This window comes from Halichoerus grypus, chromosome 6, assembly GCF_964656455.1.
Source record: "Halichoerus grypus chromosome 6, mHalGry1.hap1.1, whole genome shotgun sequence".
Classification (NCBI taxonomy): Eukaryota; Metazoa; Chordata; class Mammalia; order Carnivora; family Phocidae; genus Halichoerus; species Halichoerus grypus.
The window spans coordinates 159,111,663-159,132,513 of NC_135717.1; the positions used below are offsets into that span (position 1 = coordinate 159,111,663).

At 38.4% G+C, this 20,851-nt stretch overlaps 1 protein-coding gene and 1 long non-coding RNA gene across 4 annotated transcripts in view; one reads left to right on the forward strand and one right to left on the reverse strand.

Moving 5' to 3' along the window:
* UTP20 (UTP20 small subunit processome component) overlaps positions 1–19,517 on the forward strand; it is a 100,954-nt gene extending 81,437 nt beyond the window's left edge. For all 3 annotated transcript variants that reach the window (XM_036123346.2, XM_036123347.2, XM_078076475.1), the window contains 17 exons: positions 1,789–1,955; positions 2,633–2,774; positions 3,667–3,783; positions 5,177–5,347; positions 5,584–5,715; positions 6,195–6,305; positions 8,235–8,314; positions 8,992–9,061; positions 9,183–9,365; positions 10,074–10,205; positions 10,732–10,864; positions 12,375–12,562; positions 13,316–13,387; positions 15,286–15,585; positions 15,802–15,928; positions 17,369–17,514; positions 17,795–19,517. In XM_036123346.2, the coding sequence (XP_035979239.2) occupies positions 1,789–1,955; positions 2,633–2,774; positions 3,667–3,783; positions 5,177–5,347; positions 5,584–5,715; positions 6,195–6,305; positions 8,235–8,314; positions 8,992–9,061; positions 9,183–9,365; positions 10,074–10,205; positions 10,732–10,864; positions 12,375–12,562; positions 13,316–13,387; positions 15,286–15,585; positions 15,802–15,928; positions 17,369–17,514; positions 17,795–17,950 (2,427 nt within the window). In that variant the 3' untranslated portion in view covers positions 17,951–19,517. The remainder of the gene's footprint in view (positions 1–1,788; positions 1,956–2,632; positions 2,775–3,666; positions 3,784–5,176; positions 5,348–5,583; positions 5,716–6,194; positions 6,306–8,234; positions 8,315–8,991; positions 9,062–9,182; positions 9,366–10,073; positions 10,206–10,731; positions 10,865–12,374; positions 12,563–13,315; positions 13,388–15,285; positions 15,586–15,801; positions 15,929–17,368; positions 17,515–17,794) is intronic.
* On the reverse strand, positions 1,749–8,602 carry LOC144382409 (uncharacterized). Its single transcript, XR_013449320.1, has 2 exons — positions 8,150–8,602; positions 1,749–1,935 (listed from the first exon to the last, which is right to left on the reverse strand). It is a non-coding gene; the product is annotated as an uncharacterized LOC144382409 (long non-coding RNA).
* Positions 19,518–20,851: the final 1,334 nt, after the last annotated feature.

Sequence of the window (20,851 nt, forward strand, 5' to 3'; positions counted from 1 at the left end):
TGTTTCATTATCACTTCTAATCCGCACAGCCACTCTGAGATCAATGGTACTTCCATCTAACAGATAAGAAAATGCAGGTTCAGAAAAGTCATGGTTAAAGAGGAAAGTAAGGATTTAGTTGTAGATCTTTCTGTTCCAAAGCTCACATTCTCTGCACTGCTTTCGCCTTTCTTTTCTTTTTTTTTTATTATTATGTTATGTTAATCACCATACATTACATCATTAGTTTTTGATGTAGTGTTCCATGATTCATTGTTTGTGTATAACACCCAGTGCTCCATGCAGAACGTGCCCTCTTTAATACCCCTCACCAGGCTAACCCATCCTCCCACCCCCCTCCCCTCTAGAACCCTCAGTTTGTTTCTCAGAGTCCATAGTCTCTAATGGTTCGTCTCCCCCTCTGACTTCCCCCCTTCATTATTCCCCTCCTGCTATCTTCTTCTTCTTCTTTTTTTTAACATATAATGTATTATTTGTTTCAGAGGTACAGGTCTGTGATTCAACAGTCTTACACAATTCACAGTGTTCACCATAGCACATACCCTCCCCAATGTCTATCACCCAGCCGCCCCATCCCTCCCACCCCCCACCACTCCAGCAACCCTCAGTTTGTTTCCTGAGATTAAGAATTCCTCATATCAGTGAGGTCATATGATACATGTCTTTCTCTGATTGACTTATTTCGCTCACCATAACACCCTCCAGTTCCATCCACGTCGTTGCAAATGGCAAGATTTTATTCCTTTTGATGGCTGCATAATATTCCATTGTATATATACACCACATCTTTATCCATTCATCTGTCGGTGGACATCTTGGCTCTTTCCACAGTTTGGCTCTTGTGGACATTGCTGCTATAAACATCGGGGTGCATGTACCCCTTCAGGTCCCTACATTTGTATCTTTGGGGTTCTGCACTGTTTTCATTCTGCCTCCTATTGGGCAGGGACTGTAGTTTACTTACCTTTATAATGTTCTCTGTGCCTACTGCAGGAGTGAACATTCAATAAATGTTAATAATTCCTTTTATTACAATTTTATGTACTAAAACCAGCACTATTTAATGACAAGAATTAACCATAATTCCAAATGTTTTGGTGTTAGATTAACTCTGTAATTGTTCCTACCATGCATTAATCTTACCTAACTAAGAATGTTAGATATGTTTTGATGATGAAAAAAAGTCAACAGAGCATGTGAATTTTCCATGTATATTATCAAGTTCCTCCAAGGTAATGAAAGTTATTAATACCATGTCCTGTGCAAGGGAAGGGAATAGCTTTATAGTGCTGAGGTTTGTGTTGGGGTTGGTGGTCTTGGATTCCCATTAAGTTCCTCTGATTTGGCCCAATGACTAATATCAAACCCTGAGGCTTGGCCATCACAGCACTTTATTAGCATGGTTTCAGATGAGTAGTGACTGCATTTTGTTGATGTCTATGTGTGTGTGCTTTCCTCTAATGCGCTTAGAGGGTTGACATCTTCCAAGTGTCACATCATATCTCCAGCCCTGTGCCCCAAATTCTCACCAACAGAGAGCACAAGAGGGAGTACAAGATATCCAGAGGTGCACTTCCTGCTGATAGTGGTTGTCTCTGGAATTGAGGTTATGTGTAGATAATACTTTATATGTTCTGTTTGAAATTTTATTAAGAATGTTTCTTTTTTAATTAGAAAACAAAACCAAACATATATTAAAAAGCAAATATATATTTTAAAAACTACCATTACAACAAATGAAAATGCAGTTCTGTGTTACCTCAGCATGATATTTATGTTTGCCTTTAGATCTTACAAAATACCACAAGTTTAAAACTGGCCCGGAAAGTTCATGAAACCTTGCGCCGAATCATAGCAGGATTAATTGTAAATCAGGAAATGACTGCAGAATCCATTCTATTGCTCAGTTATGGTTTGGTCAGTGAAAATCTCCCCCTGTTAACAGAAAAAGAAAAGTAAGTTTGAAAAAAAACAAAAAACAAAAAACCTATCCTTAGGTGCTTGCTTCTGATAAGCCATTTAGTTCTTACTCGTAAGTGGATTAATTTAATAATTTACCTTAGTAGTGTATATATATGTATATATATATGTATTTGCCTGAGTTATAAGATGGTACTACTTAGTGGTGTTTGAGCTAATGTCCTTCCAAGTGATAAATTTCACCTTGAGATTATTTTTACAATAAATGAATGAGTTAGCAGCCAGGTATTTTGGCATTTCTCTGAGACCATTTTTGTTTTATTTATTGAATCAAAGTTAGGGTAGATTTTAAATATATACTGATTAAACAGATATTTAGACCTTAAAAGGTTTTAAAGTACCTTCCTTTGGATTTTGCTTCTGGGTTCTAAAAGAAACTCCTTGGCATATGTTTTCAAAATTCAGATGGAGTGTCTCCTTACTATTCATCTTAACTGTGTGTTCATCAATCTCATATCTCTTTCTGGGGTTGTGTACAACCTTGATGAACAACCTAAGAATCTCTTGTTTCTCACGGTTAAAGGAGAGAAAATGCCCACAGTGAGCAGCACATTACTTAGCGCTGGGCTCCAGTCACCAGGCAGGGCCACAATAACTGCTTGGAATGCAGCGTACAGTGTTCTTCTCCCTGTTTCTCCTTCATGATTGACAGAAATCGAGGAGCCCCTGCACTAGATCCACGTCTCCCACCCGAGAGCTGTCTTCTGCTCCCCCCAACTCCAGTTCGAGGTGGGCAGAAAGCTGTTGTGAGCAGGAAAACCAACATGCACATATTTATTGAGTCTGGGCTTCGGGTAAGAATTAACCTTAAAATGCAATTTGCTACCCACAGTGAGTGTGCCTATTTTAATCCTCTGCTAGATTTCCAGTACTGCTCATTTCCACTGTAAATGCCTTACTATAAGTAAATTATGGGATTTTTTTTTTTAAAAGGTGAATTGGTCCATTTACCATTTCTCTCTTCCAGTACTTATTTTGATGATATAACTATCTCAGAATTAATGATTCTGACCTCTAACATTATTATTATGGGTTCACTATTGTTTTGTATGGACTTCTCTAAATTTATTTTGAATTTTTTTAAAAAAGATGTGAGCTTCTAAAAACAAAAACTTGATCATTTATTTCCTTTTAAAACCCTTCATTGGCTCCCTTTTTTCCTGAGAGCCCAGTCCTTCATCTGGGCTATGAGGCCTAGCTTCCTTTTGTACCACTGCAACACACATCCCAGCCCCCAGGCTTCTGTTCTTTAGTCCCCACACTCTTCCCACTCCAGGACCTCACCACATGCTCCTCCCTTTGCCTGGGTCCCCACAGAAGTCTCAAAGCACACTGCATTTACAATTAATTATTTGCTAGTCTGTCTTCCTGGCTAAGATCCATCATGCAGGACCGTGTTCATCTTGATCACTGCTATGTCCTATGTGCAGAGCCAGCATCTGAATCACAGTAAATGCTGAGTAATCACTTGGTAAATGAACTTAGCATCTCAGCTCCACCCTGAGCTCCCACTTTCTTCACTTACAAGAGAGTCTCCCAGGCCCTTTCCCATTCCTTCAAAATTTTGTCACATTAGGACAGAAGCATCTTAACATTTCATGTTTGTCTCTTAAAATCACTTCACCTTTACCTAACTCATTTGGTCTTGTGGGCAACTGGTGTGAAATATCGTTTTGAATCTTTTAGCTGCTACATCTGAGTCTGAAGACTTCCAAGATCAAGTCTTCAAGTGAACCTATTCTGGAAATGTTGGATCCTTTTGTCTCTCTCCTCATAGACTGCCTGGTTTCCATGGATGTGAAGGTGAGTTCTGTTCCTTCACAAGAGCCATGTTGTGCAAAATATCCAGAACTTCAAGGCTTGTGCTTCACAAGATGATTGAGTTTTTAAGTGGATTTATGATATTATAAACTACCTCTCTTCCCTGCATTACATTGCTTTCCAATGTAATAATCCCATGTATTTGGATAGCCTTTAATAGTTTTACAAGCCCTGGGACGTACGTTACTTATTTCATTTGATCCTCACAACAGTGTTATGAGGGTGAGTAGTGGGGTCCCCGTGTCAGCACTAATCCTCTTCATCAACCTTGATACTACTATCCCCCACTGGTATGAATCCTCATAATGACCCATGAGGCACATACTATTAATGCTTCTGTTTTATGGATGAGAAAACTAGGCCTTGGGCTAAGTGACTTGGCCCAGATCACAGATCTAGTATATGAGCCTCAGTCTGTCAGACTCCAGAGCCTACACTTCTCCCATTTTCTGATTGCCTTTCTTACAGTGAAGGTGCCAGGAGGTTAAGTAACATCTCTGTAGTCAAATAGGTAATAAACTACAGAGCTGGGATATGATCCCTGGCCTTTGTGACTCCCAAGGCCTTTCCTTTGTCTTCATCTAATTCAGTCCAAAAAGACCATTACAGCAACCAGAATAGCATGGGTCTGTTAGGTAGAGCTGAACAGCAATCTCTAAGGTTTAGCCCAGAGGTTCATGGATTTTCATGTAATTGCTTGGTTCCAGCATATGTTTTTCATATCTTTTGCACAGCACTTAACTATATTAAATTCTATAGTGTATTGTTCCCATGCTTAATTTCTGAGCCAGCTGTCTGTTCCTTAAATAGAGGAAGGGTGTGGGGCGCCTGTCTCAGTTGGTAGAGCATGCAACTCTTGAACTGAGGGTCGTGAGTTCAAGCCCCACACTGGGCATGGAGCCTACTTAATAAAATTAAAAATTAAAAAACAGAATGAAAATAGGGGGACCATGTTCTCTTTATCTTTGTATTTCTAATATATAGAATACCTTATACACATATGCTTAGAATGGATAAAGTACCATTCTAGAAAATAGAAGTCATTTATAATGTATTTTTCCACCCACAAAACAAAGGTGCTAAAATTGGCCAACCCATCCAATCATTTATTCATACAGGTTAAGAATACAGTGACCACTTTTTCTTACTTGCTTGCAATATATCTTTACTTGCCACGGAGAAACAATAAGTTCTACCATAGAGAATAGGAAACCTTCCTATCTTCTTAGGCTTTTGGTATAGTGCTTCCAGACTGCGCTGGGCAGAGTATTTCACTCTTTCAACTTGATTGCTTTTAGAGTCTACCCAGCCTTGGGTGCTGGGTTATTACGTTTGGTCACTACACAGGTTGATCGGTTTTATTTTTGTTTTTCAGGTGATCACAGGTGCTTTACAATGCCTGATCTGGGTCTTGAGGTTCCCTCTGCCTTCCATAGAAACAAAAGCAGAACAGCTGACCAAACACCTTTTCCTTTTGCTGAAGGACTATGCAAAACTTGGAGCTGCCAGAGGCCAGAACTTCCACCTGGTGGTAAATTGTTTCAAGGTGAGGTGTTTTCAGTTGTACTTAAAATAGCCAGGACCAGAATTAACATCAAAAGTATAGTTTTCTCCATCGTCGTTTGTAGTCTTGGCCAGAATTTTTTCCAGATTAATTTGCTAAGGCCAGAGGATTGGTATCCTGTGTAAAAAAGCATTGATGTTGTATGAAGTCCATACCATTTCAGTGGATCTTCATTTGTAGGATGTCCTGGTTATTAACCTCACTATTGTAATTTGCAGTGTATGACCATACTTGTGAAGAAAGTGAAGTCTTACCAGATAACCGAGAAGCAGCTTCAAGTTCTACTAGCATATGCTGAGGAAGACATTTATGATACTTCAAGACAGGCTACTGCATTTGGTCTTCTGAAGGTACAGTGTCACCAGAATGTTGGATTTGAGTCTCGGGTTAGATACTTAGAATAATGTGGAACATAGTGTTTTGACTAGCTGTAGATTTCCAAAATTAATTATAAACATTGTTATGATGATTTTGGTGGATTAATTGTAAGTTAATATATCTACTTACTGAGATGTTTGAATGTGAACTCTCTATTAACACTTCCAGAGACTTCTATAAAAATATAGGAAAATAAATATAGGTTAAAAAATACCATGCTTGTATTTATTGTATTGGACATTGGAGTTTTTTTCCTTTTTTTTTAAAAATTGTAAAATCTATATAAAACCTAAAATTCACCATTTTAAATATTTTTAAGTGTATGTTCTTTTTCTTTTGGAGATTACTTCCATTATTTTTGAAATTGCCTATGACTGCTTTAACATCAGGTCAGCTTACACCCATCTGCAGTAGAACATGAAATTAGATGTCTTTTCCTTTTGTATCTTAGGCCATTTTATCAAGAAAGTTGTTGGTCCCGGAAATTGATGATGTCATGCGGAAAGTATCCAAGTTGGCAATTTCTGCACAAAGCGAACCTGTCAGAGTCCAGTGCAGACAGGTTTGTAGAGAGACCTTATTCCCATAGCAAGGATTGGGTCCTGTCTTCTCAGTTTGGTTTTTAGATAGAGACATGTCAACATTGGCTGAATTCTGAAGATGATTTTGTGTCACATTGTTGTTGCTTTATTTTAAGACTCAGGAACCCATTTACTTACCAAGTCTGAGGAGCAACTCTGCTTTGTCTTAAGGGCATTTTCAGTTAACATAGAGCCCTTTGAGTGATAGCCCATAACATGTGGAATGTTTCACATGGGTGAAGACATTTTCCTTCTGCAGCATAGTAACCTGCACCAAAGGTTTCCATCCATTGGTCCAGTCATCAACTGACTGTGCATATCACTGGGTGCCAGGTGCTGCTGGAAAGGCAGTCAACAAAATTTTTACAGTCCCTATCAATGAAATTTTTATAGTAGACAGGCACAAAGCAAAAATTCCAGTTCTTTAATTACAGACCATCGTAAGTGCCAGGAGGGGGAAAGCGCTGTCCTATTTAATCTTTTACAAGACACACCATTATTTATATACCTCAAAGAAAGAAAAAAAATCTATGACACGGTAAGATGCCATCAATTTTAAGACATAGCCCAATTTCAGAGATGTTAAAATGTGAAAAACTGTGCCTCTTAGAATTGAGAAAATATGGAAAAGCATATGATCAGGTTGAGGACCACCCTGGTGTTAGAATCAGGGAGGACTTTCCTGAGGATTGGCTTATAAGCCAAAATGTGAGGGAAGAATAAGGATTAGCTTTCCAGGTGAAAGGAGGTAGCCAAAGCCTGAGGAAGGTAAACCTTGAGGGCGGTAAGGGCCTCACATTTTAGAGGAGCTAGATGAAGATGGGGAAGGAGCCAGTTCAGGCAAGACCTTATGGTCTTGTTAAAGATTTTAGGGCTTTATTCTAATAGCAGAAAGCTATTGAAATCAAGGGAGGAGAGTGACGTGAGAAGATCTGTATTTATACATTTGTTCATCCGTGATTATATGAGTGCATATCACATCCAGGATAGAAGGGTTTGAACTGGAAATATGAACTTGGGGTTGAAGGAAGCTGTGGGCTGCTGAGGAGGCCCTGTTGGAAAGGGAGGAAGCAGGTCTTTAGAAAAAGTCTCCTTGAATATTGTTAGGAAGAAGGAGGAGAGGGCCAGCTATTATTTATTAAGCACTAGCTGTGTGTCCAGAACTTTACATACTGATTTCTATTTGAGTTACCCTTCAGAAGAAATACCCCCATTTTATGGCTGGGAAAAAAATAGGCCTTAAGAAGTATAATGATGTGCCTTAGCTTTTGCAGTTTATTAGTAAAAGAGGCTGACTAGTATAATCGCTTGAAAACAGAGCTTTTGGATGCAGATAGACGAGGCATGGAATTCTGGCATTGTCATCTGAGCAAGTTAACTTACCTCTCTGTGCCAATGTCATTCTCTTCATCTGTAAAATGGAGTTAATATCCCCTACCTTCCAAGGGACTGATGACAGTTAACTGAAAAACACTTAGTACAGTGTTTGGCATATAGAAGATGTTTAATAAATAGTTAACTATTATCAGTATTAATATTATCACCATTGTCATTCTTATTCAGGGGGAAATACAGGGTTGAACCACAGTCCATACTGAGTCCACCACAGCATACCAACTATGGAAGAGAGGTGCTTCCTACATGTGAGCTTAGATTTGGAGCCCAAAACAACCATGCCAGTAGTAGGCCAGGACTTGAGTATTAATCAGGCATATGGGGCAGGACCTGAGTAAGTGAGGTCAGAGGAGAAAGGAAAGTGCATTGTTGACTCAGAAGGCAGGCTTCACCTGATTGATTACTCTTTTGCAAGGTCTTTATAACTTACCAGTGTGTGTCAGAAAGCAGGTTAGGAAGCAGGAATCCTGGAGAGACAGGACCCAAATAATCATCTGTATGACTTCTGTTCCTAGGTTTTTCTGAAATATATTCTTGACTATCCCCTGGGTGACAAATTGAGACCAAACTTGGAATTCATGCTTGCTCAACTGAAGTAAGTTTAAGCCATAAACTACACAGGGGTAGAGGGTTAGTATCCTCTCTCATTTTAATGTGGCAGCTGTCTTAAAAATGACGAAACCTAAACCTAATGGCACCTTCTCTAAGGGTCTTATCATATGAATCATTGACTTGGTTATCAAACAATGTGCATGGCTTCCTGTGACGGTTCTGTACGTTGCTTTTCGAATTCAGTCTGGGCATTGATTTTCATTAGAGTCTACTTAAGGAGAATGGTAAAAAATCTAACAAAATTACATTTAAAGCTGTATGGTAGCATGATATACATGATATACATGATATATATACATATATATATATAAGCATTAAAATTGGGAAAATGGAGGTTTTTCCACTTTTTAAGAAATAGACAAACACCTTTTTTTTTTTAAGATTTTATTTATTTATTTGACAGAGAGACACAGCGAGAGAGGGAACACAAGCAGGGGGAGTGGGAGAAGGAGAAACAGACTCCCCACTGAGTGGGGAGCCCAACGCGGGGCTCGATCCCAGTACCCTGGGATCATGACCTGAGCTAAAGGGAGACGCTTAATGACTGAGTCACCCAGGCGCCCCGAAACAAACACCTTAAAACAATGTTTAAAATTTTTAAAAACAATTATTGGTAAATTTAAAAGATACTAACAAGTCTATCTAATCTTCTTGCCCTAGTTACGAACATGAGACTGGGAGAGAGTCTGCTCTGGAAATGATCTCCTACCTCTTTGACACATTCCCTCAGGTACCTTGAATCACAAACTGTAGCTGTGTTCCCCTTGACCCCTGGGAGCCACAATCCTCCCATATGGGCACCTGTGAGAATTCCAATCTGAGTGTGCTCATAACTGCCTGTTTTCTTTTAGGGACTGCTCCATGAGAACTGCGGAATGTTCTTTATTCCTCTTTGTCTAATGATGGTGAATGATGCCTCTGCCATGTGTAAAAAGATGGCATCCATGACAATCAAATCTTTACTCAGTAAAATCAACCTTGAGAAAAAAGATTGGCTCTTTGAAATGGTTACCACCTGGTTTGGAGCAAAAAAGGTTAGGGTTGCTTTTAGTCATATTTCAATGAAAAGTCTGTTTTTGGTGTTCACTTTAAGTAAGAATACATATGTAGTCCCACTGCATGGCTGTCTGCCAATTACACTACTACATGAATGTATCACTTACGTGCTTAACCAGTCCCCATTGAGTATCTTTGTTTTCAGTTTTGCTTATTCAGCTAATGAAATGTAATTTTTGTCAATGATTGTATCTCATTGCTGACTCTACCACCATCATCAGTGGCCCGTGTTTGTGGAATATAAACAACATATGTCATAATACTGGCTTTAAGTATTAAAGTCAGAATGGGGAATGGGGGTACTGTATGAATATTTCAATTTTTTAATTAAAATTTTTTATTTAAGTATAATTGACATACAATGTTACATTAGCTTCAAGTATACAACACTGATTTGACAATTCTGTATATTATTTGGTACTCACCATGATTTTTTTTTTTAATTTAAAATGGAAAAAGTATTAATCAATGGATAATGATGAGTTCCATTTTTTTTTTAATGTTATTCTTGGGCATGAAGATTTTGCCATATTTTTCATGTTAGCCACCAGAGGCCCATATTCTGTTGACTTCTGGCATCATAAAGAAATACTGAGGATAGAGTAATGCCCACCTTCATTTTATGATTTTGGAAATGGCCTCCCAAGTTGTGTTAACATTGTCTTCTGGTGGTTTATTTTTGGTAGAGCTTAAATAGACAACTGGCTGCCCTCATCTGTGGCTTGTTTGTGGAAAGTGAAGGAGTCTCTTTTGAGAGAAGACTTGGAACTATTCTTCCTGTGATTGAAAAGGAAATTGATCCTGAAAACTTTAAAGATGTAAGTAATTTGCCAGAGAATAAAACTTTTGCTAATTTTTGTAGTTTTACTGAAGGTGGCTTAGCTAATAGATTAAATACTATTTGTGTTCAAAAAAATGTGTATTAATGAAAGGAAGAATTTAGTGTAGTTGGAAAAAAAAAAGAATTGTGTAGTTGGATCTTTTTTTTTTAATGAGGTTTTAAAGTAAGTTATCTTCCATAGTATATGAAGATCAAAATTTCTCCAGCAGGTGATTTCACCAGCCCACCACCACCTACTCTGGACATTTAGCAACATCTGGAGACATTTTTTTGTTTGTCACAAGTGGAGGGTGGAGGGTGCTGCTAGCACCTAGTGGGCAGAGGCCAGGAATGCTGTAGTTCATTCCACAGTGCACAGGGCAGCTCCCCACAACAGAGAATTAATCTGACCCCAAATGTCAGTTGAGATGAGAAACCCTGGTACAGATTTACATGCTGGAGTAAAAACATCCATCAGAGACTTTGAAATTGTCTTAATTGACTTACATCCATCCTGTTTCTAGATCATGGAAGAGACTGAAGAAAAAGCTGCAGATCGCCTTCTGTTTAGTTTTCTTACACTGATTAGTAAACTAATCAAGGAATGTAATATTATTCAGTTTACCAAGCCCTCTGAGACGTTGAATAAAATCTGGAGTAAGTGTTTCCTTTTTATTTAAATCTAAAAACAAACACATTAGTTGTAATAGAAATACTGAAAACAGATTTGGGAAATTAGAATATGAACACTTAGAAAGTATATAATGTTAGGGAAAAAGTCCATGAGAAAAAGATTTAAAAGGCCCTTTCAAACTGATTACAGTGAAAACGTTTCTTTCTAAGAAAAGTACTATATATTTATGATTTCACAAGTAATACATTTCATTATCTTGTTTGTACCTAAATAAGAATATTATTATACCATAACACACTCAGTAAATGATTTTTTAAAATAGCTATAAATAGTCCACCATGCAAATGTGCCATGATTTAGTAAACCATTTAATTTCTATGGGACATTTATTATATATCACTCTTTAAATGAAAAATAAGATCCTAGAATTTTTAATTTAACATATTCAATTTGGATTAGTCTGTGGGAAATAGACATTGAAGTGAAAGCTTTAAGTACAGTTACTAAGTTACTATATAGCCCACTCTGGTATGACTTCACTGAGGCATGGCCAGATTGTTACAAAATAGAATACACAGAGAACAAAAGTAAAACCCTGTTAATAAAATAAAGCATCATAGACTAAAACTCAGATATGACATGGTTCATCCAGAATTTTAATCCTGTTCCCTAAAACCCACAAGGCTTTTCAGAGTGGCCAGGTAACATAGGAGTATAAGCTTTGGGGCCAGATGAAGCTGGGGCCCAGGCCTGGTTTTGCCTATTACAGTTTGGCACTTCAGCTAGCCTGTCTGAAACCTTTCCTCAGCTGTAAAATGGAACTGACAATTCTAATGTCACAGAACTCTTGTGAGGTCTAAACAAGATAATACATGTAACACACTTAGCCCTGTGCCTGGCACACAGAAAGCCTCAAGAAATGATAACTTTCCACTGATTTCAAGAATTATTAGAAATAAATATGTGCCTGTATATATTACTTATGTTACTTAATTTAGAAATTGTTAAGTGTGGGCGCCTGGGTGGCTCAGTTGGTTAAGCGACTGCCTTCAGCTCAGGTCATGATCCTGGAGTCCCGGGATCGAGTCCCGCATCGGGCTCCCTGCTCAGCGGGGAGTCTGCTTCTCCCTCTGACCCTCCTCCCTCTCATGCTCTCTGTCTCTCATTCTCTCTCAAATAAATAAATAAATAAATCTTTAAAAAAAAAAAAAGAAAGAAATTGTTAAGTGTTACAGCCACCTTATCTCCCTTGAACCTAAAACTAATTCTAATGGAACCGGTCTGTTTCTAGGCTTACTCCTACCTCTTTTGTCATTCACCATGTTAGGAGTTGGTTTTCTAGTTGTTTCCAGTGTTTCACCACCTCACTTCTCCCTAGCTCCTTGAGAGTTTCCAGGAAGCGGGGACTATTTTGTCCCTTTTTGGTTCCTAAATCCAAGCACATAATAGATAATGAATGCATACCCTAATCATATTTACCACCGAAGAGTCAGGAAAGTTGAGACATCTGAAAATGCATTTTGGTTCCCTTAGGTTATGTGCACTGTCACCTGAGACATCCACACAGCTGGGTGTGGCTCACTGCAGCCCAGATTTTTGGATTACTCTTTGCCTCTTGCCAACCAGAGGAACTTATTAGAAGACAGAAGGCCAAAAAAACTAAAAAGAAACTCTCAGTACCTGTAGCAATAAGGTTCCTAACAAATGACCTTGAACAAAAGGTAAGGTTTCCCTAAAACCTTTTTCTTTCTTTGTGATCTTCATTCTGCTTCATGTAACTATCTTGGGGTTGGCCCTAGGGAGAAACTCTTTAACAGCTGACTTTGTTGCACATGTGATTCTATAGGAGTACTGGGAACTAGAGAAGGGTCAACCTCAAGGCCAGGGTTTTCCAAAATAATTTGTATCAGTCTAGTCAGACTTTTGCTTATTTAGCAAATTCATCCTCTATTATCTGTTCAAATTCTTTTTTTTTTTACCACCCTCAAATTCTTTATCAACATTGGAAAATACTTTTTTAAATGATATCAATACTGTCGGTCCTGCCTCCTAAATGAGATCATGTTCATGAAAATATTAGTTAGAGATCATGTTATATCCATCTCTGATTTCCTAGGGCCTAAAACAATGCATGACTCATAGTGGGAACTCCATAAATACTGAATGAGTAGAAGATGGAAGGGAAGGAAAGAAGGAAAATATTGGAATGTTGTCAAGTTTTCTACTAATAATCTGAGGGATTATATCGCCCCAGAGCTTGAAAGTATCCCATTTTTTGCGGCTGAAGTGCTTGGGGCAGGTAGGAGGCATGACACAATTTCTGGTCATGGACCTTCCCTCTCCAGACCTATACAAGTCATTCAGAGCAAAATCTAGCACCTCCGTTGTTCTATTACAGTTAGTTACTTGGAGTTTTTAAAAACAGTGAGAAATATCCTGCATTGTGTCTGCCAATGTCCATTTTCTTTCCACAGATGAAAAGTATCTCCCTAGCCTCTTGCCATCAACTGCATTCCAAATTCTTAGATCAGTCCCTAGGAGAGCAGGTAAGTATTGTCATCCTTCTGGTTTAATAGAAGGGATCTAGTCCACCAAGTCTAGCAGTAGGCTTGCATTTGGTATTTGTGTTTTCCTATTTTAATGCTTGGGGAATTAAATATAGACATACACGGAAATATATGTTCAGTTCTGATCAGCTCTGGGATCCATCTTGGGGATGGATCCATTAAAAATTCCAATTTAAAATTCCCAATAAAGATGATACAGTGGGAGGCTATTTATCTTTTCATGTTTAATTTTAAGATCTATTCCACATTGTGACCAAAGCTTTGAAGGACATTAGTTGGTTGACTGGATTGATTGTGATTGTTCTGCAATAAACTGTATTACTGAATTTCCTTCCCTTACTCCTGGAAGCTGAAGAGAAAGTAATAATGGTCATGTTACAGTGTGGTCTGAGAATTGTCTGTCCTTAACAGAAGGCAGATAAATCATGAAAAAGTTTTATGGATTTCCATATTATAAAATGTAACTATAAGTAAAATGGAAGCATTTATAAATATGTAAATTACTTCTGAATAGGGTCTATTGTTTATTTTTTATCTCCTTTGGTAAAGCCGTTGGGTTGGTAGATGATGACACAGATGTCTTATCTGGATATGAGCAAGGCACTGGATCATGACTCTTGTCATTATGGACAAGATAGAGCAGCAATGTAGATTAAGTTATGGGACAACTGGAAACTGAATGCTGTATCCAAAGAGTGATCTCAAGTAGCATGCCATAAACCCTGATACTTCCATCCCTTTTTCATGAAAATATAGCATGCTTCATTATATGGCAGGGCCAGAGAAAGAATGGAAAGCTTTTTGGTGGATAGCAAAGTGAGACCAGAGAAATCCTGCCAGGGTAGTAGCAGGTAGGGTCTCACATAATATCAATCTGAACAGAGGTTGACAGATACAACCATAGGAACTTGGGACAGGAAGGGATTTACTAGTACTGACCCAGGATGAAAGAAATTATAGAATTTAGTTCACTGTAATCTTAGGGTGAAGTGGCTGCCACAAGGGGAAAAGGCCTCCAAAACTGGGACTATCTTCAGGAAGGCCAACGTTCTAGAAGAAGGAAATTAGAATCTTGGCATGAATTCTTGATGGCCAGGCTAGCCTTGGACAGTGTGTACGGTTCTGAGTCCTTCATTTGGGGGAAACTTTTGGCACACAGCACCTCTAATAGAGCAACCAGGAAGGTAAAGAAACCCAAAACCAACTTAGCATCCTCCTTCACATAATTAGTGTGAAACATCTATGTCCGAGATTTCATGGATGTCAGAGTTAGGGACTCAATATATGGGTCTATTATTATTAAGTCTAAAATTGGTCCCTGGGCTGTTTAACTGGATGAGATGGGATTTAAGGAGAAAGAGCTCAGTGCTTTAGAACTTAGGCTTGAATTCTAAAGACTTAAATCCTGGCTGACCACTTTCTTTGTCTTTGGGTGAGTCACTTAATTCTGAGCCTTGCTTTTCTCTCCTGATAATAGTACCTAACAGTGAGATTTTAGAGTTGAATTAGAATTGCTGGGTATAAAGTCATTGCTCAATAAATGGAAACTTATTTGTATGAAGAGATTTAATGGAGGAGGAATGAAAGCTCTCTTAAAAATGTAAATGGATAGTCTGGAATGAAATCATTTCCTTAGTATTCTTTGTGACCTTGGAGGGTAGAACTAGGCCAAGTAGATGAGTTACATGAAAATGGGTTTGGATACACTATAAAGTAGAACTGAAGATTATCAAAATATGGAACAGTCATCAGTTTAATAGTACAATACCCAGTGATGGTTGTTTTTTTTTTCCTAATTGTAGAATACCTATTTTTCACTAAGCTGTATTTCGAAATCAAAGTCCCAATTCCTCCCTTTCTCTCCCCCCCACCTTAAGGTTGTTAAGAATTTGTTATTTGTAGCCAAAGTCTTATATTTACTGGAACCTGAATCCGAGGATAAGCAAGGTAAGATAAAAGAAGACATGGAAGAACAAGAAGCTTTAGGAGATGGTGTGGCCAGAGGGGAAGTAAAAGAACACAAGTCCTGTGCAGATGTGAAGATGGACTCTGACAAAGAAGAGAACGAGGAGGCAAAGGAAGAACACAGCAAGCCAGCCACGCTGCTGTGGCTGATCCAGAAGTTGTCCCGGATCGCAAAACTGGAGGCTGCCTATTCACCTAGAAACCCCTTAAAGGTGCGATGAGTGTATAGAATGAAAGTAGTCACTTAAAAAAATACATGAAAAAAGCATTGTAGTGGTATTAGTAATCCTCCCAAGTCTCTAGAACTTTTTAACCCAAAACTGCAGCAGTAATATCTGCCCCAAAAGAGACCTTGTTTTCTAAGTTAACTGTTTGTAGGGCTGCAAGAGAAACACTTCAAACGAACAATGAATGATCTATACTTTCAGAGATCGTGCATCTTTAAGTTTCTCGGAGCTGTAGCACTGGATCTTGGAACAGACAAGGTGAAGCCGTATCTCCCAGTGATCATAGCTCCTTTGTTCCGAGAAATGAACAGCACCTACTCGGACCAGGGTAACTGCACCTGTCTTCTGAATCTTCACTTCTTTCCTGAATGCTTCCTTCTTCCTTTCTGTCTTCCCTCCCTTCCTGCCAGAGTTTAAGAAAACTTGGTAGGGATCAAAACAATTAGTAGCAAACAAAAAAGGCATATTTGTTATACTTGACTGCCTTCTATGTGCTTTCTTGTGTCGAAGAGTGAATGTTTCTTTCCTAAAAGATGTTTTACTCCTAAGCATAGGTTAAATATGCAAAGAAATCCATAACTTGAGGTGGTTCTAAACCTCATGGTGCTATGGACAATAATGAATAAAATGTCCTGATATTCTCTTATTGTTAATTGTAAGGCTAAAGTGTGAAATATTTTTTTTAAAAGATTTTCTTTGAGAGAGAGAGAGCACAAGCAGGGAGGAGGGGCAGAGGGAGAAGCAGACTCCCTGCTGAGCAAGGAGCCCAATTTGGGGCTCCATCCCAGGACCGAGATCATGACCTGAGTCAAAAGCAGACACTTAACGCAGAAGCTAACCGACTGAGCCACTCAGGTGCCCCAAAAGTGTGAAATACTTTTAAAATATTTTTACTTTTCCTATTTTTCATTTTTCTTGCCTGGGCATTTGGTACATTGCCCTCACTGATCCTAAGCAGTCTCTTTTGATAATAAGAAAAGAAGGAATTGGGAGTTGGAAAGAGAGGAGGTAAAGTGGATATTAAGTTTTAAAATAAAATAAAACAAAGTGAATGTCAAAGCAGGAACTATTCTTAGTCTTACAACCTTGAGAAAGTTTCCTTCCTCTCAGAGGAAAAGCAATGGTCAAGGCCAGGTCTGCTTTGGTTCTCATCACCCAGCATTTATTGAGATCCTAATATTTGCCAGGCACTGGGGGTTCAGTGGTAGAAAAGACCCTACTATTCCCCATCTTCAAGAAATTTGTAACCTAGAACAGCTCCTGAAATTGAATACAAAAACCTGTGGGTTATTTGCATTTGGGAGACAGAAGGCAGGGAAGGGTGGGGAAGCAAAGACTTTTGTCAGCTTCTCAGTCTTTATCCCCCCTTGAAAAAAGGTTATGGCCAGAGCTAAACATCTATGACCCATGAATTAGAGAGGGCCTAGAGACACACTTACCTTTCCCCTGTCTGCACAGAGTTGAGGTTAATAAAGTATCCCCAAATGTTTGTCGGGTTCTCAAATTAGTGTCTTCTGAGCCAGGATTCCAAAAGAAAGTGGGCTTCTTGGTGCATCCCAGAGGAGTGGTGGCTGGGAGTGTCATGCCCAACACTTCCTTGCCCCATCTCAGAAACGTAAAGGCTGGATTTAGATCAGTGTTTAATGTTCAAGTAATAAAAGTGATAATGCTGTAGGAGTTTATATTTTGCATGTTGTTGATCTTATAGATGTTCAAATGTGTCCTTTCCTACATGCCTATCTCTGATTATTACTCTGTGTATGATTAGATCCTATGCTGAAGAATCTATCCCAGGAAATCATAGAATTACTCAAAAAGCTGGTTGGACTTGAGAGCTTCTCCTTAGCCTTTGCCTCAGTACAGAAACAGGCTAATGAGAAAAGGGCACTCCGGAAAAAGAGGAAGGCTTTAGAGGTACGTTTGCTGTTTGAAAATATGGTGTGTTCATTAGACTCAATATTTTTAATCAGGGGTGTGTGCATGCGTGTGTGTCACACTTACTCGGGGAGGAAAGAGGAACTGGCTGTGTTTGAGAAGTGGCGACTTTACAGCTGGGGCTCCAGATTCTCCTTAATGGGAATGTGTTGCATGTGTGATATTTAAAGGTGAACAGAATGGCCCATTTCTGCATTTGATTTTTATTGGTTTAAGATTTACTTTAAAAGTTATATAAAATTTCTATTTTTTTTTCAAGTTCGTAACTAATCCTGATATTGCTGCCAAGAAAAAGCTGAAGAAACACAAAAATAAAAGTGAAGCGAAGAAGAGAAAGATAGAGTTCCTACGTCCAGGCTATAAGACCAAGAGACAAAAGAGCCACAGCCTGAAAGATTTAGCAATGGTGGAGTAATATGCTCCCTCTGCTGATAAAGTATCTCAATTTACCCCAAAGCATGAACTTCTCAGTGTATCTGCTGGTCTGAAATCACAGCAGGTTTTATTATTTAAGTTAAACTGGCAAAGATTGTATATTACACAGTTTAATATAATCATGCTCATATTTTTTAAATTAAAACATTTTCATAATACTACTGTATCTTCACAGTCTAAAAAATGTGACACTAGTGATAATTTTTTTTAAGACACATTTTAAAATAGCAAGACAATGTAGAAGTTAGGAATAAAACAAGTGATGTGCAATACTTTTATGGAGAAAATTATAAAACTTTATCAAAAGTCATTAAAAGAAATCTGCACAAATGGAGAAATAACCATGTTCATGAACAGCAAGATTTAGTATCATAAGATAGATACTAAAGTTCTTCCCGAATTGGATTCCATTGGTTAAAGGCATATCTGTGTAAAATCCCAAGAATTCTTCATATTATCCTAACAAGCTGATTCTAAAATTTATATGGAAGATAAGCTGAAAAGGGTGAGTAGTTTTCCCTGTCAGATACCAAAAGTAAGTCACAAGAAGTGCTATCCATAGTGAACATGTAATAAATTCTACATGAAAATTAAAAAATTTCTACTTGTGCAGACACAACTGGGATATGGTATGTAGCATATATGGATAATGAATGTAGTAGTACCCAGGTTACATAATGAGTAATTATGAATCAACAAAGACAATCCAGTAGAAAAAGTGTCAGAAGGGAGAAAGTCATTGCAGAGAAGAAAAAGAAATGGCCCTTAAACATTAATACTTACCTGATGTGGCTATACTGGTTCCTAAACATTCAAGTACTTATGTACTAGTTGGTAAGTAGTCACTGCCTTGAGACACACAAGTGCCTTGGCTATGTGAGTCCCTAGAATCCCTATCTCCCCACACGAAAAATTACAGGATTAACACCTGGATGAGTAGGGGTCCTCCTACATCAGCTATGTCTGGTTATTTAAATACTTTGAATCACTCCTATATTCAACCTCAATAATTACAAAAATGCAAATTAACATCAGAATGAAATTCCATTTTGAACCCTTTAGGTTGATAAGGTTGACAATGCCAAGTGTTGGCAAGCGTGGTGGAGCAAAGGGAACTCTTATAAACCACTTTGGAAAACAATGTGGTGTTATCTTGTTCACCTATACGGTATCTTTGTCTCAATCTATACCTGATGTGGAAGCAACATTCTTTAGTGTTCAATATATTTGGGGGGGGCAGGGAAGAATCCATCCTATGTGCCAGATACTTTGCTAACATTTTGTTTAGTCCTCATAGTATTCCTGAGAGCCACTAAAATTGGTTCTTATTTAACTGATAAAGAAACTGAGACTTGGGCGCCTGGGTCGCTCAGTCGTTAAGCATCTGCCTTCGGCTCAGGTCATGATCCCAGGGTCCTGGGATCGAGTCCCACATCGGGCTCTCTGCTCGGCAGAAAGCCTGCTTCTCCCTCTCCCACTCTCCTTGTTTGTGTTCCCTCACTGTCTGTCTCTGTTAAAAAATAAATAAAATCTTGAAAAAAAAGAAACTGAGACTCAGGTTAGGTAATTTACCTAAGGGTAACACAGGTTGCAGGTGGCATAATCAGGATTCACACCCAGGATTGAAAGCCTATGTTTTTTGTAATTTCTAATTATGGAGTCAGAATATAGCATATGGCATAGAAATCAAATGTTCAAACATTGTTGAACTTCAGCATCTGTGTTTTGATGTAGTTTGTCTCAAACAGGAGTTCTCACACTTCCAAGGGGTTTGTAATGTGCCAAAAGCATAAACATGGGGCATCACAGAAGGCTGACTGCAATTAATTCTAAGTGATTTAAAGTGCATGTACAGCTTTTATAAAAATTCTTAAAATAAAAAATCAGAAGTTAACACTAAGGCAAAAATCAGAAAGAACAAATATCTCAGGGATATTGCACACAATTTAGTAAATACTTATTGAGTGCCTACTGTATGCCAAGTGCACCACACTAGATGCAAGGGAGACTAACAATAAGGTATGGTCCCTACCCTCAAGGAGCTTACATTTCTACAACTTAAAGTGCATCTCAAGTATTCTAATAACAAAATTCCACCACTCTTTAAATGTTAACACATGACACACACAATTACCAACCAGAGTTATAAAACAGAACATTAGAGCTAAAAGAAGCCTTTGATACGATCTGTCCAAATTTCTTGTTTTATGGAAAACAAACTGAAGGAATGGCCATTTGTGCCTAGAACTCGTGTTCAGATTTTAAGTTTGGTGCTTTTCCCATTTTCAGGGTTCTGCAAAATAATATTCAGTAGATTTTTATAAGTAACATTCAAACTCCTGTAACTTACCTGTATAGTTGTTTCCTACTAGACAAGGACCTCATAATTTATACCATATTAAAATTAGTGTATGCTCTGGTTATCATTCTAGCCTTTGTGATAAAACAGATCACAATCATTCAAGTGCTAGTGTTTGCTACTACTTCAGGTGTGTTCAGTATTCAAGATGGCAAGGGTTATGTGCTGCCCAGCATCTGCCTGCCAGGGCCTCTCTCCGCCCACACTTCTCACAATGTTCCTAAAGTGCTGGGGTGGGGGGTGGGGGGCACCTAGCTACTTAGGTACAAACACTGCCACTGACCAGAAGGAAACCCAAGTAGAAGTTGAAGCAGTACTATTTCCTAGCTGGCAAACATATAACCTATCTATTTCAACCATGCATATAACTCTAAGATGCCATAATGTGCCAGGCACCACACAGGATTCCAAGGATATATATGAAAAAGTCTGTCCATCAGGAGCGATTTGGAAAGTATGAAACAATGTTAATTACATTCTCAGTAACATCAGATGCAGCACTGAGAACACTTGGGCCTGGAA